Genomic DNA, 15,730 nt, shown 5'->3' with positions numbered 1-15,730 from the left:
GAGCAAAAATATTTTAACTCATAGATGATTGATTAGCTGTGTTAACAAGACAGTTGATCTGGTACAACTGCGTGTTTGGGGAAAGCATGAACTGTTTATGGTGTACCTTTTTATGGCAAATCATTTTTATTCAGCACCAGTGCTTTCAAGGTTTTCATTTAAAGGTATTTAGTAGGTATCTAATTCATTCAGAAAACAAAGCATTAGGATACTCAGGGTAATACATACTGGTGGGACTTACCACAGTCCTGTGCAGCTGAGAGGGGAAGCAATTTGGAGAGTTGGAATACTTAAAAGTTTCTGCATTTGGAGATTTACAACGTGGGTTTCCACTCTAGGCATGCAAAATGGGAACTGTTATGCAACTGCAGAGGACTAACTAGCCACTGCCTTACATAACTTATTACTGAACATGCATGGAGCCACGCTCTGCCACGATGTCAAGCTCTAAAAGATGAGGAAATAGCAAGGTTAGGTACACATACCCAACTTGGGTGTCAGTTCATGTGCGCACTGCTGCGTTGCGCAGTCAGATCATCGGGCATTTCTTCTGAAACATCATCATCTTTTCTTGCAGCTCTAAACATACATAGACACCTTACAAATTCCTTCCCTTCTAACCACTTCAGTTATTTTCGTTGCTGTGAACCCCAGTTGCTGTATGAATTTAGGCATCACTGCTGCAGAACGTTGAGGGCTTTGACGCAGTGCTAAAGAAATGGATCGGGTACTTGGAAGTTTCATTGCCCTGGGGAAATCTTTAGGTAGCATTCCAGTACCATCAGTTTCTCCTGCATTGTATCTGGTGTCTGATTCCTGTTAAAACTGTTCTTCTAGCAGAGTCTATCTAGTCTGCTAAGGAATACTTCAAACAGCTCCAGGATACTCATACTCTACAGAGCACTGGCAGTCTGCTGGCTAAAATTAACCATCTTTTACATCTTCCTGGATTGCAGAGCACAAGCTGATAAGTCCAGAGTTTTACTTACTTACCAAAATAATACAGTGTAGAATTGAATATTATGCCCAGTTCTGCCCAGATATAAGTTTTTCTATAATTGTGCAGACAATAGCACATTATATATTCAAAGCCAGTTAACTGTAAAAGCTGAACATTACTAAACCTGCCAGCGTGGCTTGAACCAGCAATGGTACTGCAAGGGAGAAGAGCATTTCCATGGGAATAGCTTGCTGCAGATGCTTCAGACACAGTTGGAGGTCTCTGGCAGGGGAGAATAAGATTAAGGAAGAAGAGTGACCAAAAATGTTTATTTTCTATATGTATTACAGTACAAGTTGCTTTAGTATGAGAAGTGCTTTAAAAGCAGCAGAAAATAGGAGTATTTATAAAAACTGCATTTTATTTACCTAAGGCCACTCCAGCTTAAAATCCTTTCTAAGTGTCTTATTTCAGTAAGTCTGCAACCAAATGAGGCAGCTATGAAAATACTGGAAAACTGGAAAGTGGGCTTGGAACATGCATTTTCTGTAAAATAAACAGAAATAAACTTTGAGGAATAATAAAGGCACAAAGAGTTATTGTAGAGGGACAGAAGCATATCTTATTACAGTTTTTAGTCTGTTATTCTGACATCCAAGCTCAAAAAAAAAGGTAAATACTATTGTATCTTATATATTCACTTTTTCAGTGAATTTACTTCACTGTAAAAGAATTATCAATGTTTAATTCTTTAGCAAGGTTTTCTGTCATTATACACATGTAGAAACAAATCTGGAAACTCATGCTTTAATTGCTGAGATAACTTCTAGTTTTTCTGTACTGAGTAACTACTATGATTGGCAGTATTTTAAGGGTGCTAATTACCATGTAATTGTGCATATATTCATTACTTTTTTCAACTTTCTGTAAAAAAACTGCACAGGTATTCTATGTATCCCTGTATATGTTCTCCCCTAAACCTTTAGCTATATAGAACATAGTTTGTAACTAAAATTCCTGCATTATTTATTTTTTTAAGGACTATTTTCTCATGAAATAACAAATCTGCCCTCAAGAGTCTTTCATCAGACTGTGGAAAGCTAAGGACTAACCACAGTAGCAAGAAAATACAGTGAAGTCAGCAGATTGTTTTTTGTCTCCTTGGACAAATGATTAACTTAAAAAACCCTGTTGTTCAGCTCAATATGCAAAATTTGACGTGCTGTCAAAAGACCATGCAGTTAAGTAACGTGGTCTGGGACTGCTTCCTTCTTTTTTTATCGTTCAGCTTCAGTTGCCGTACAGGTGGTTTTCAGAAGTGGGCATACCACAGTAGGTGGAACTTGGAAAACTAGTCATTGTTATTTCACGTTGATACCAGATCCAGAAAGCTCTATTTTAGTCTGCTAACCTTTGTTTCTGTAAGCTGGGGAAGTGAAACAAGGTGACTGATACTGGGCGACCTGCTCAAGTGTTTCCTGACCAGTCGCATGGAAGTTGCGTTGTGATATCTTAGGGTGTTTTAGTCAGATTTTCCGAATTGTTTCCATAGATCTGTATCTAGGGAAGTAATGATCCCCTAGATAGCAGGGGAGTAGTGGTACCCTTTGTCATAACAGTACTCTAATTATTTTATTTTTGGTTAACAGCAATCATTCATAAAAGACTTGCACACTATGACAGTGTACACTGATGACCATATTCCACACATTCCCTTCCATTCTTCAAACTATGCAAACGGAATTTAACCTTTGGAGTTTCTTGGTGAAAAGCTATTAGTAAAAACAGTCCCAAGTATAATAAAATTATTACACAGTTTTATTTTGAAGAACATTTTGCATTTGTTTTAATACAAAATGATGTAGGTCAAGAAATAATTTACAAACCTCTAAGTTCTTATCCTGGCATTTGAAATAAGAATGATTTCAGAGGAAGTCTGTAGCTATTCATAGGAAACTCTCATTATGTACAAAATGTTTATTGACATATTTTAAATATCACATTTGTAAAAATGTGAACTGGATTGCTATCTAGCATATGAACGACAGGTAAAACCTGATTAGATAACTTGTTAGAACAAGTCATTGTTATCCAGTGCTAACAAAATAGACAGTAGCTTTCAGTGGTTTTGATTTTCCTCCAAGGTTGTATTAGCCTCAAAGTCATTTCAGGGTTTTACTGCATTGTGAACAACATCTAAGCCCTCTCTTGATTGCATAAAAATAAATCTTTGAAATAGTACACATAGAACAACAGAAGGGTAGAGGCAATAAAATAGTATACTTCTTATATCAAGGTTTTTGGTTCTGTGAAGAATCATTTTATCACATTTCTTTCCAAGCAGAGTAAGAAGTACTGAAGTAAAGCATTTTCATTTACCTGTGAAATATTTTCTGCCCAAGATGCCTCCGATCAAAGTAGGGTATGTAGGTAATACACTTTGTCAAAACTAATTGACTCATGACCAGTAATACCCTGTCATGAACTTGCCAATTTTTCGATGATTTTAATATTTATTTTTTAGCATGGGATTAATAAAAAAATAAAAGTAGAGCTTATTTTTCAATCAAAAAAGTTAAGATAACTTTAAATCTTTTAACTTTCCAAGTATAAGACTGTAAATAGTCAACTGTGCATCCCTTATGCAGAGAGATTAATTTGACTCAATTAAAAAGAAAAAAAATCTGTTCTGTTGCCAAGTTCAAACTTGACACTTTATCCCAAAAAGAGATTTACACCAAGAGGTGGCTCTATTTAAATATTTATGCTATAGATCTACATATTCCAAGTAAAAATACTTCTATCTAGAATTCTGTGGAGTTACAATAATTAGGGTCCATAAATATTGCTGCAGTTCAATTACGGTACAATAATTACAAAATATAGAACATCTCTTTACAAATACAAATCATCGTATATTACAATTCATTTACAATAATTTCTACTATATAATTTTTAGCAAACTATCTTATCTAATTCTACTATAACCTGGTTGCAAGTGCATTAGTAAGAATGCAATTATTCCAGTATATTTTGCCCTTAACGTGATAGTCATAAAACAGACTATCTGAATGATATTTTCCTATGTAAACTGGTGTTACATATGACAGATTATTCTTTATATAACTTCTTTTTCCAACGGTCTCTAAACAGGTAGAGCATGACAAACTCTATTTTAGAAGAGCATTAAGAAAAGAAATCAGGAGGCAAGTTTGAAACAGTATTAGAATGGATATGCAACGGGTAGCTGATATGCTGTTGAGTACTGAGGTAATGACATTACTGGGTGTCATCACTCCTGTTGCTACTTCCCACCCGATTTTGTGCCAGACTTATACAGACATTTTCATAGACTAAATCCTGCTCTACTATGAAGGACAGCAGCACAAAGTTGAAAGACAGGCAAGATATTACACCTCAGAATCCTGCTCTAGCCCTCAAAAAACTGATTGTCACAATCTGCTTGGTTTCAAAATAACCTTTTTCCTACAGAGGAACTGAAGATTCTGTGGGAGGAGACTTGACGTACTGCAGCTCTGATCACATTTCGGCAACCTGGAGATAATAAATTTATTAGTTATGGCTTCCTTGAGGTGTGACATCACTTGATTGATTACTCACTCCAGCTAGTGCCTAGCATCTTTAAACTATGAGGCACTTTTTCTGTTATTGGAATCTTTTTCCTTGCTAAATACTATAAGCTTGTAATGCATATCATTTCATCAGCTAAGTCTTCTTCATATCGTCCCGTTTCTGGTTCTTCATCACTGTAGCCAGGACCAAAATCTTGAAGTTCATAATCTTGTCTGCTTAAAATGGGAAACATATCCCCATTGGTCCCATTGCTAATATTTCCATTGAGAAGATTACTTGCTGCGCTTTCCATCTCATCAATAGTCATGTCACATGCATCAGCAATCTCATGTTTTGTAGCTGAAACAAATTTAGGGTCCTTTGCATACCTTCCTAGGCCTTCTGATATAAGTACCTGGCAGACAGAGGGGAGAGAACGAGACATGCAGTGAAATTACAGAAGAACAGACAGGTCGTAACAACATTTCTCATTTGTGGAAAATACTAGAAACCTCATGCTCAATCACCACAGCAACACACAGCAAAACTCCATGCGCGAAGAACAATCCAATCAATAATCCGATGGCACCAAACCACGCTGTGTCAGCTATGTCATGATGTGACTGATAATGCATACGTCTGACTTTTCGCTTTAGAAATTTGGGAGTAGTCTTTGATCAACATCGATCATCAGGTTGATACATTAAAGACAACAGTTAATATTTATCTCAGATGGTGACATTAGAACGTTGCCCAAAACTGAATTTTAGATGTGTTCTCGGTACTTTAGAGCGCATGGAAGAAAGATAATTTAACATTATCTCAAAGCAATGGAGAGGAAGTGATGGATGGAAGCAAGAATAGTAACTATCACTCAGAAATACTACATACTCTTTATCTTCAAGCCTTTTTTTAATATAAAAGGGAATTCTTAACATTCTTTAGTACACCTACAAATCAATCCCTGTAGCTGTTATTCACCTCTGCGTTTAGTACACTGATTCGTAGAGCTCTTGTTCTTTTATTCAGATTACTGCAAAGCTTTTGATAGAAACAACAGAGGACAGGCACATGTGTCATCTCTTCCCTGTCAGCCATTGTGGAAGACTTCATAACTGACCCTCATCTAGAGAACTTAATTTCAGATCTCTTTGAAATCTCTCCAGTTCCCTGACACACTAACGTTAAGATTTAGATTTAGTAGAAATCCTTTACTACATGACAGCTACAAAGAAGTTTTCCTCTGTCTTTACCTAAAATCAATTTGGGACTTAGAAACCGGAAATACCACATTTTGAGAGAGGTAATGCAGACTGAATTATATGCTTTTTAAAGTTAACATGAAGACTGATCAGACAGACTCTTCTGGCTACTTCAGAGGTTTCTGTAATACTTACCGCTTCTACCAAGCTGTCGGCACTCCTCTGTTTGTCGCTATGTTTATGCCTAAAGTCATTAGGTACAGTTAAATTGGCTGGTGTAAATGTTCGGTAGGAAATGTCAGGGTCATCTGTGTACCAGGAGCTCCTGTGCAAGGAAGGCAGGCTGCCGTTCATGTGTTCTGTAGACTCAGCCCTGTCAACCTGGATCAGGGGCGTGTAGTACGGGGTACGGTCCCTGTTGGGAGGGGTCGCAGGTGGGGTAGCCCAGGAACGCGTTGAACGACTTGGTGAATGTTTATGAGCTTTGCTGGAATCCAGACCTGCAACAGCCATCACCTGGGAAGGGGGAGAATTTTAGCAGTTAGTGATTTCAAATGCTCAGTCACACTCATTGCAGCAGTTAGCTCAAACCAACTGTTCAGGCACCAACTATGCAAAAAAAATCTTGATATTAGCATTAATAAAGAAAACTAACTGCTTATACAAAGCATTAAACGAAAAAAGCAAAGTGTAGAAACATTCCTTCTGTCCCGTAGGGACAGGGTAGGAAGCTGTCAGCATTTTCCAAGCATTCTGGATGGTGTCTCGAGGCAGTGGACATCACCAGCTGCTCAGGGCCATGTCAGAGCTGGGCACGGAGCCTCGCAGGATGTGTATGAGTCCTTGCAAGCTCTCACAGCTGGAGCTGAATAACTGCACGGGCAAAGATTAATAGATAGTTGCCATATTATGCAATCCTGGTCAGAATTCCTTAGGGGATTCTAACCCTTTGTGGACAGTTAAAGAGTCACAGGGGAAAACTACTCATTTTCAGTGTTTTGCAGGAGGTTCATGTTTGAGAAGCCTCATGTCTAGCAACTACAAGCCTGCACTTGCCCTAGAAGTTGTGCACAGCTTTTAACTACATGATTCACTAGTACTGTTTCAAACGACCATTAAAATCAGAGGTACCAATCAGAAGCCAAAGAGATGTAACTCATTATTAGTTAAATAAGATGTTTTTACCTGCTGTTGCATTAAGTGAAGGGGTAAAGCAGTGCGATGGTGGAAATTAGGAGAGAGCGGTATGTCATCTTGACTGCTTTGTCGGCGGAGGCATTCGAAGTTAAAGGAAGATCGTCTATTTGCTACAGGGAAACCACAATTCATTAGGAAAATAAAAACTTTCCTCAAAGTCTCTTATTTGCAGAATTCCAGTGAGTCAGCTATCACACAAATAAGACCGTATTCCCTGGTAAGCAACAAGCTGTGCTAACAGAAGCAAGCAGCTGGTTGTGAAATAAAGGACAGATTCATCGTGTGAGCACATGCAGTCCCAGGCAGAAACCACACCAGCAGCCTGACACGACAGAGTTTGAGGCACAATGTCTCGCAAAGCGGGCTGGGGTTATGCGGCAGGCTGGGTCAGACACTTCAAGAGTTTTGCTGTACACTGCTGTGAATAGTTACACAGTTTCTTCTTTCTTCCCTGTGGTTTTATACTTTTCATTCTATTGGACCAGACTTCCCAAAGGGAATACCAAATCCCCACTCCTTGGAAGGAATGTGCTATATGAAAAAGCACATCCAAGTCAAAGCTGACTCATGTTGTGAATTCTCGATGTTTATTCTGTTACTTATGACAGTGACAAGGTTTGGTCTCCGCTGTTATGTATGCTGCTGTTATTCATGTAAATGCTAGAAAGGAAAAAGGAAAAATCTAAACTGGATCAAGATGTTTGCCTGATGTGGAAATGTCTCAGCTGGTCTTGGTGAAAGCCTACGGAATGATGGGAAGCAGCGCATGGGTATCATTCCTCTGTGTTGGCTTCAGCGTGAAGAAAATCTAGACACTGAACAGCCACTGGAATCCAGGTACACCCTCACAGCTGTGAGCATCACAGTGGAAAACTGGAAGGAGCCTGACTGCACAAAGCAATGATACAAAACAGGGCTCTCTTGAAACTTAGGGAAACTGTTCTTGGTATCTTCTTTTCCCCACACCAAGAATTATGTGAACAGAATTGAAGAGTTAAGTACCATAGACTTAGGATTCCTCATGGTTATCACCAGACACGATGCTGGATACGAACAATCAAGGTTCCTTAAAGAGCCATTGGACTAAAACGGGCACCTCCAGGAGGTGATTCAGTTCACTTAATGCAATCTTTGTGTCTCTTTCCATCGTCTCTGGAAATCCAAATATAGGAATGAACTCCTGATCCTAACAAATGCTAAATGTCCCAATACCTAAACATATAACAATCTAACCAAAAAGTCCCTTCATCCAGAACAAGACACAAGGACATCTTAATCATTTCCCAATGCACTTCTGGACGTTGCTCAAATACTGTGGTGATGAGTTTGGTCTAAAAACCTCTAGAAAGCCTGACACAGAGCTCCATTTACTAACGGCAGCACTCAGCCAAGGCACTCTGTTACTTTTAACTTGGACTGAATCCAGAGGCTAGCAGAAACTGCACAGTGAAATGTTGCAGGTTCTTTGTTTTTTTCCTTTTCCTTTTTTCTTTCCTTATGCGAGAACATCAAGGCTTCTTCCCCAGGCCAAACAGTCCATGCACAAGTTATGAAGAATAGGTCTGAGTTTCTTTTAAACTCTGTTGAGATACAGAACCTCTAAAATTTATCAGCTGTGTTCCTGAACATTAAATAAATGGTGATGACAGAAGGCCTGACTGTGCTCTTGTGACACTGTACTGGTGTAAGCCAAAGGAATTCCTACGTTATCCTTATGCCACTTAGATCAGAACTAGGTCCTCTTATCCTGGGATATCAGATACCCTCTTATCTAGTACATTTATCTAGTCTCTTGTACGTGAGATAAAAAAGCATAAGCTTCCTCTAAAGAAATGCCTGCTTAATACTGTCATCAAAACCTCATCGGAAAAGCTAAATGAATCCCAAAGGCTGCAGTCACGGGCAGCCTTCAACCCTCCCCTCACACCACTTCTGTGGGAAGACCCCAGAGAATTGTTCTAAGAAGGTTGTTCTCCTGCAATGTATGGAATAGATACACAAAGCATACTTCTATTTCTTTGGCTTAAAATTCCTCTGCTATCAGAAAAACTTGGAGAAGGATGTACAGGAGTCTCCTTTCACAGTCTCCTTTGATGTCTTTTCCTTCTGCTACTGGAAGACAGCCAGCAGCTTTCAGTACACTTCACTATCATTCATCTGAGCTCTTCTTTCCCCTCTGCAGTGCAAGACTCATTCTTTCTGCTTTTCCCATCTGTGCCCCTTAAGGTCAGAAAGCCAAACAGCAGAGGGCATTACTAGTCTTGTCATAAGGAGCCGAGTGCCAAAGTGAGGATCAACCACTGACGGTATTGCTGAAGAATGTTTCCTTTATTCTATAAGAATATATTTTGCTGCTGCCCTTTATTACAGCTTTCTGCAGCTTTGAAGAGTCCAAGACTGTACCTCAGGCATTGTATAATGATCCCACTACATCTGTCTCTGAAATGCTTGTTTTTTAAACCTATATCTGTATTGTCTTTAGGGTGTCTGAGACAAGAAAGGAGTGAAACCCACTTTCGTACCCAGGGGTCCTTACGTTACAGATAAATGGACTGTGACTCTGGCTGCTAGCATCATCAGAATGAAAAACAGCTCTGGTTTTGCTAGAAAGCCAATCCACCTGATAGCAGACAGAACATGGAGTCTTCCAGAAATGATGCTGCATTGCCTTGACTGGGTGGTGCTGGTTAGATAGCATCGCCCAAAGATGTATGGAACAGGCCTGGCTATGCTGAACACCCCACTCTATGGGGTAGCATGGAGCTGAGTGTTGATTCTTGTGCACCAACCCAGTCTCTTTATTTTAGCCTTAGAAAAAGGTTTATTTTACACTTCACAACCCCAAGTGCCTCCTCCCAGTGAACTGTCAGAGATCAGACCAAAACCCAAGAGCTTTGAGGCTGTGCCTAGTTTCACCAGAGGATTAGCATGGCTCTGGAACATACAAACCCAAAACTACAAGGTAAGAAGCGTAAGAGCTTTTAGAAATGCAGATAAAGCAATATTGTGCTTAAGGTAAGGGGAAACCACAGGAAAGATCTAAGGAGGAAAATAAATGAAAATTAAAGAAATGGGGGAAAAAAAATCAGTTGCAATACTAACTCAATCTATAAATTGAAATACCTTCTCCTTCAGAAGAAACACTGATTAAGCACTGTTCCTGAGATGGCAGAATAAGTACCCATGTGAATGTGAAGAAAGATGCTTAGCCCAAGATAACGCTTTCATTTTTCACAGGGAGTTGAGAAACACACATTAAAAAGCTAGAACAACTTCAAAAGTAAGGAGAGGAGGGAAAAAAAAAAAAACCTCCAAAACAACCAAAAACGCACACCACAAACCACACCCGAACAACTTCAAAAGTAAGGAGAGGAGAAAAAAAAACCAAACAACTCCAAAACAACCAAAAACCCACACCACAAACCACACCCACAAAACCAAAAAAAGCAACCAAACTCAAAGCACTATTAAGCTCATTCTTGGTTCTCTTTTCCCTGAAAATCATCCTACTCCAGTCTCTAGTGTTTCCCAAAGTGGTACGAGGTGAAGATGTAAATGGCACTGATTGCAATGTCATTAAGCAGCGTGGGAAGTGCCAGCCAGTGAGAGAGAGCACAGCACGGACTGACAGCAACGCTGCACATCTGTAAATGTACATAAAGGGCCGGACTGGAACCCTCTCATCAAAGTTTCAACTACTGCTGCATTCTCCATTCCTCTTTCTTAATTTATCAAATCAAGTTAAAAATGGCAATTAAATTTGTTGGTTTTGTATTATTGGATGAGTGAGACAAGAGATATTAGAAAGACTGACTTGTAAGCTGGGATCCATAGATTCTCTGAGCAATCTCTCAGGATGGATAGATATTATACACAATAATCCACTAACAATAGTCACGTTTGATATCCAAATTAAAAAGAAGCCTTTTTAAACTGGAACACATCTGAATGCATTTAAATAATTATGGATTTGCAAAAAAATTGTTCTTAATGTACTTACGTGTTGGTGTTGGAGGTAGCAGCCGTCTCCTAGGAGATCTTTTTGTATCATAACACATCTGTGAATCATCTTCCTCAAAAAACCCATGTGGGTGATGGTAACCTTTTGGTCTCTCATAATCTGAGTCATGGCAGTGATATCTACAGTGGTAATCATACATATGCCTGCATTTAAAATAGAATAAACATGTTAGATATATGGACTTCTGCATCTAAGATAAAAGGGCAATCAATTCCTCTATTTCTGGGCTGGACTTAAAAATCAAAATTTATTGACCAAAGTGGAGGCTAATTTTTAAGAAGTTAGTGAATTTGTTCAGCAGAAGGGGAAACTATTGAAATCTTTTTCCCAGCTAAATATCCTCACCTGCTTCCTGACAACATACTATCTTCCTCATAATATTCATCTCCACTAAAATATTCCTGCTCTCCCAAATAATGATCATCATTGCAATAGTCTTGAACTTCACGTTCTTCGCGGCGAATAGTAGGTCGACGCCCATCACCAGAGTCAGATCTGTAAGTAGCAAATATTTACATTTTAAAATATTTTATTTGTATACATTGTATATTTTATACACAGTTCTTAATATGCTTCCAAGAAAAAAAAAAAAAAAGACAAGCATTAACACCTCTCTTGTTGTCAGAGTGTGATATTATAGTAACTTGCAGAACTACAGTTCACAACTTGACTATTTTATCTGGTTCTTGAAGATGACCCCCCTTCTGTTTCCTTATAGCACAAATAGGAAAGTAATTAATATGAGGATGCTCAGTGAAGTCAAATACATTTAAGACATTTTTACAAATCAAAACTTGAGAGTACTTGAAGAAACACAGTGTTTCTCAAATGTCTGAAGTTCCCCAAATGGCTACAATATTAAGGAGCACTCACTGAGATATTCTCCAAGAAAAATCGGAAACAGATGTGTAAATCTAGGCATTAAAAAACCAGCACTGAGCATACACTTAGCAACACGCTTCAAATAACAAAAACATATCCTATTTTTAAAATTGTCTTAGAAAATATTCAAACATAAGACCAGGAAAGATTTTGGGTTCCCTGTAAATGGAGCTGTAGGCATTAATAGTTACCAAAGCTAAACCCAGTGTGTTTTCCAGTCTTTGCAAGTCAATTTTATACAAGGGCTGCCATCAGGTGTGATCTTTATCAGTTGAAAACTGCAGAAACATGCCTGGACTTTTAAAAGGGCTTGAATAATTTAGAACTTTACCAAAAGTTTATCCTTTTAGAACAGGCAGTGGAAAATTTGACTTAGAAATTGTCACTTAAGTTATTCAGCATATGGACTGTCGTGCAGTTAATTTTGAAAATTGTATTGCTTAAGGAAAAAGAAGAAAAAATAAAAAATAAAAAAATAATAGAAAAACTACTTTGCCCTCTTCAATTACAGCAGAACAATAGCAACTCACCTAATATATGTTTCGTAGTAGCGGGTTCTATCCAGGTAAGCCATGAAAATAAGGAGAAAGATATTTTAAAATCAGGTAGCTTAGAGAAATTCATTAATGATTGCAGTGTCTGTGCTGTAACCAATAATTTCATTTTAAAGAAAACTACTACTTTCAAACCTTATTTCAAGTTACGTCTCGTACATGAGAGCTATATTTTAAACACGTTTCATACATCAGTAGGCAGCAGAAATGAAGCTAAGTATATGAATTAGTTCCATGTAGCACAAGTGTTCTTACAGTGTATTTATAATATATAAAAGTATTTAAAAGCAAATATGTATTTGTCACTTTACCTCCTACTGCTTGGCCTTCTACGCTTCTCATGATCAGTTCTGGAGTAGGAATGGTAACTGTTTTCAGATCTACGCTCATGATTTCCAAAATTCGTGTGTTTTCCATGAACAACTTTGGACACATTGGCATTATTGAGGTTGGCATTTGTCGAGTTTGGAACTTGCTTTCCCACTGAGTTGTGATGATGATGATTGTGGTATACAGAATTTCCTGCCTGGGGATATATATTTTTCTCAGTATCACTTGCAGATGGAATTGAAGGCCGCTGAACATGTAAGGGACGGTGTGTGGTGTTGATCTGCTGAAATGAATCTCGTCTGTCACTGCTAATATGGTTTATGTGGTTGCCAAAGAGGGCACCATTCCTCTGTTTTAGGGGAAGAGAAAGAAAAAAATGACATCAGATACCTTGAACAGAACATTTTTTTGACAGTGATAACTTACTTTTCTCTCCTACATGCATACAAAAGTAGCAACTCAAGTAATCTGTGAGTTTTCTTTCTGATTTTATGATACTTCGGATGGGATCTCCTGAAGTGATAGCTGTGTGATTGTGACAATGACAGTATCTGTACTGCAGAGTCAAATCAGCACTATGCTGTGACCATTGTTCTTTTTCCATACAACTCAGCGTGACGTCCAGATTTCTCCATGTTTTATTACGCAGGAGAAACCTAGGTGACCGTACACCAACATGCAGCAACTTGCTCAGAAAGGGACGTGTGCGCTTAATTTTTGCGACCACTGTGGTGGAATTCTCTCCTGTTCTCCCTGAGTATCAGTTTGCAGCAGGCGTCACTCAGACAGGATGGAGTGCCATGCAACAGCTCGCAAGCGTATCTCAAGGGGGTAACGGTAGGCTTCAGTGCTTCCACTCTTCCTTCTTGCAGCGGTACAAGAAAGAGTAACTATCAGCCTTGAGAGTGTAGTGGATGGTGAAAGAGAATGAAGTGCTGAGTTATGACTATGACATGCAGCTCTCTTTTACCCCTGACCCAGATTATGTAGCCTCCCTGTCTAGCCAGGTGTGGCTCCTGGACGACAGCAGAATGTCCTGACGCTCAGTCTAGGGAAGACAGGAGGTAACGATGGTTGGCAGAGAAATGCATCTAATGACAGGAGCTGCAGCACTGTCGCCAGTGCCACACCCTCCTTTTGCGAAGGGCAATAGCAAGCGGTGCAGCTTCTGACATAATTCCTGCAGAAGCATGCTTTTACATCTGCTGCTTCTGAAATGCTTCTGAAAATTTAAGTTTTTCTTGCTGGCTGACAAATGGTTTGGAGCTCGCTCCTGATTATACCACCAACTTTATGTGTTCACCATTAGACTGAATATCTGTACCATAAAAGTGGAAAACTAATCCTTTTTTTCTGATTGATTCTTATTGATATCCCTCACAGGAAATTTGAAATGGCATTTATACTTGGTTGACTTCTGTGTAATTCCAGACATTCATTTTAAAATACACAGCTCTGTGTCTGTTGTTGTTTGGCTGCATAGAATTTCGTTTTCTTCCTATATACCACTGCAGAATTTCCTATATACCACTGCAGACATATATATTATAAATATTCCTATATACCACTGCAGACACTTCCAATTTAAACCTTGCCACAGTCAACATTTGAGATGACAAGGTTCCTACCTTTCCTTAGGATTTGCTTAAATAAAAAAAAAAAAAGAAAAAAAAAAGAGAAAGAATTAAGGGCAGAAGAGTCACCCTGCAGGAACGGCTTCCTAAACTTATGATGAGATGCAAATGTCCTGGTAACACCGCTTTTATAGATATATATAAAATATACTTCTTTATAAAATATATATGTTGTTCTGGTTTGAGGGAGATTAAATTATTACTATTACTGGTTTTATTCCATATTCAGAGATATGCTAATTCTTTGATCTCATATGATAAAACAATTCATGTAGCTGTGTTCTGACATTACTTTATAAACATCTTCCTCTTCCTCTGGATTGTTTTCCTCTGGTTCATCATCTTGCAAGTCACAGGATATAGCTCGGCGTATTTCAGGGCCAATATCATGAAGTGTCCTTAGTCCTGCCTAAATCAATGACAATACCATAATACATTAGGAATACAAATTCTCTTTTGTTCTGTAATTACAGGCGTGTAAATTTATTTAAAAGGACAGTTACCAAGTTTTTGTGTCCTGACATCCATAGAGGATGCATCCTACTACTACTGCTATTAAGGAAAGGTTTACATTCCAGTACAACCCTATTGAGGTGGTCATGTCTTTTTTAGGCAGTGTAGATCCTGCCTAAGGAACCCTAAGGAAATAAAATTCATCTTATAATAAAGTATAAGTAATCAGCAAGAACTATAATAAAATGCATTTCAATGAGATGTATATTTAATGTTAAAAACATGTTTGCAGCCCGAGTCCACAAAGGAAACACACTGAGATCTTTGCTATAGCCACAGCAGTTTTAGCAGAGCTCAGATGGAAAAGAAAGCGATGAAATAATTCCAGCTCATCCGCACTGCACTCTGATACATAGGTATTTGATTTAAAGCTTTAGTTTAGGACAGAAAACCATCTTAGCTACAGTAGCATGGACCTCAGCATATGTCAATTCATATTCCTCCCAAGCCTGCTCCCACAATCAACCTGTAGGAAAAGGAATAATGCTGAAACTGCCAAGGACAGACCTGCACATTAGAAAGCAAACAGACATCATACTCAGAGCCAGGAATTCAGTGCTTCTGTACAGGCCTCACTTACTTCAAAAAGGAGATGTTTTCATGTTTTAACTCTGGCTGTCACAGTCTGAAGGAAAAAACAGTGTCTTGTTCTTCCCAATGCTCCTCTGGTTCAGAAGAAACCTAAGATTTGTTAGCCTTTTACTGACACTGCACTTAGACTACTAAAAATCATGCACAGCACTTGGCTCAATCCTTCGTTACGATCTCAAAGTCTGACTTATTGTTTTTTCTACATTTTTTGATGCAGATGAGGACTGTCCCAGCCCATCAGACCTGTATTTCTACAGCATGACACTGACTTTGCATGTTAATTGCCCTGGGGT

The 15,730-nt window shown here is 38.6% G+C and overlaps 1 protein-coding gene across 1 annotated transcript in view; it reads right to left on the bottom strand.

The window, feature by feature from the left end:
- Positions 1-2,735: 2,735 nt before the first annotated feature.
- The window catches only part of CACNA1D (calcium channel, voltage-dependent, L type, alpha 1D subunit), a gene marked incomplete at its 5' end in the record, with an annotated part of 95,331 nt that continues 82,336 nt past the window's right edge, over positions 2,736-15,730 (bottom strand). Inside the window, 8 exons of the mRNA XM_010157852.1 lie at positions 2,736-4,928; positions 5,911-6,231; positions 6,901-7,022; positions 10,913-11,076; positions 11,279-11,428; positions 12,346-12,372; positions 12,681-13,048; positions 14,626-14,742. Coding sequence (XP_010156154.1) covers positions 4,635-4,928; positions 5,911-6,231; positions 6,901-7,022; positions 10,913-11,076; positions 11,279-11,428; positions 12,346-12,372; positions 12,681-13,048; positions 14,626-14,742 — 1,563 coding nt within the window. The remainder of the gene's footprint in view (positions 4,929-5,910; positions 6,232-6,900; positions 7,023-10,912; positions 11,077-11,278; positions 11,429-12,345; positions 12,373-12,680; positions 13,049-14,625; positions 14,743-15,730) is intronic.

The sequence above is a fragment of the Eurypyga helias genome, unplaced genomic scaffold (assembly GCF_000690775.1).
Source record: "Eurypyga helias isolate BGI_N326 unplaced genomic scaffold, ASM69077v1 scaffold7118, whole genome shotgun sequence".
NCBI lineage: Eukaryota > Metazoa > Chordata > Aves > Eurypygiformes > Eurypygidae > Eurypyga > Eurypyga helias.
Note: the sequence above shows the minus strand (reverse complement) of the source record. Positions and strands in the feature narration are given on the sequence as shown.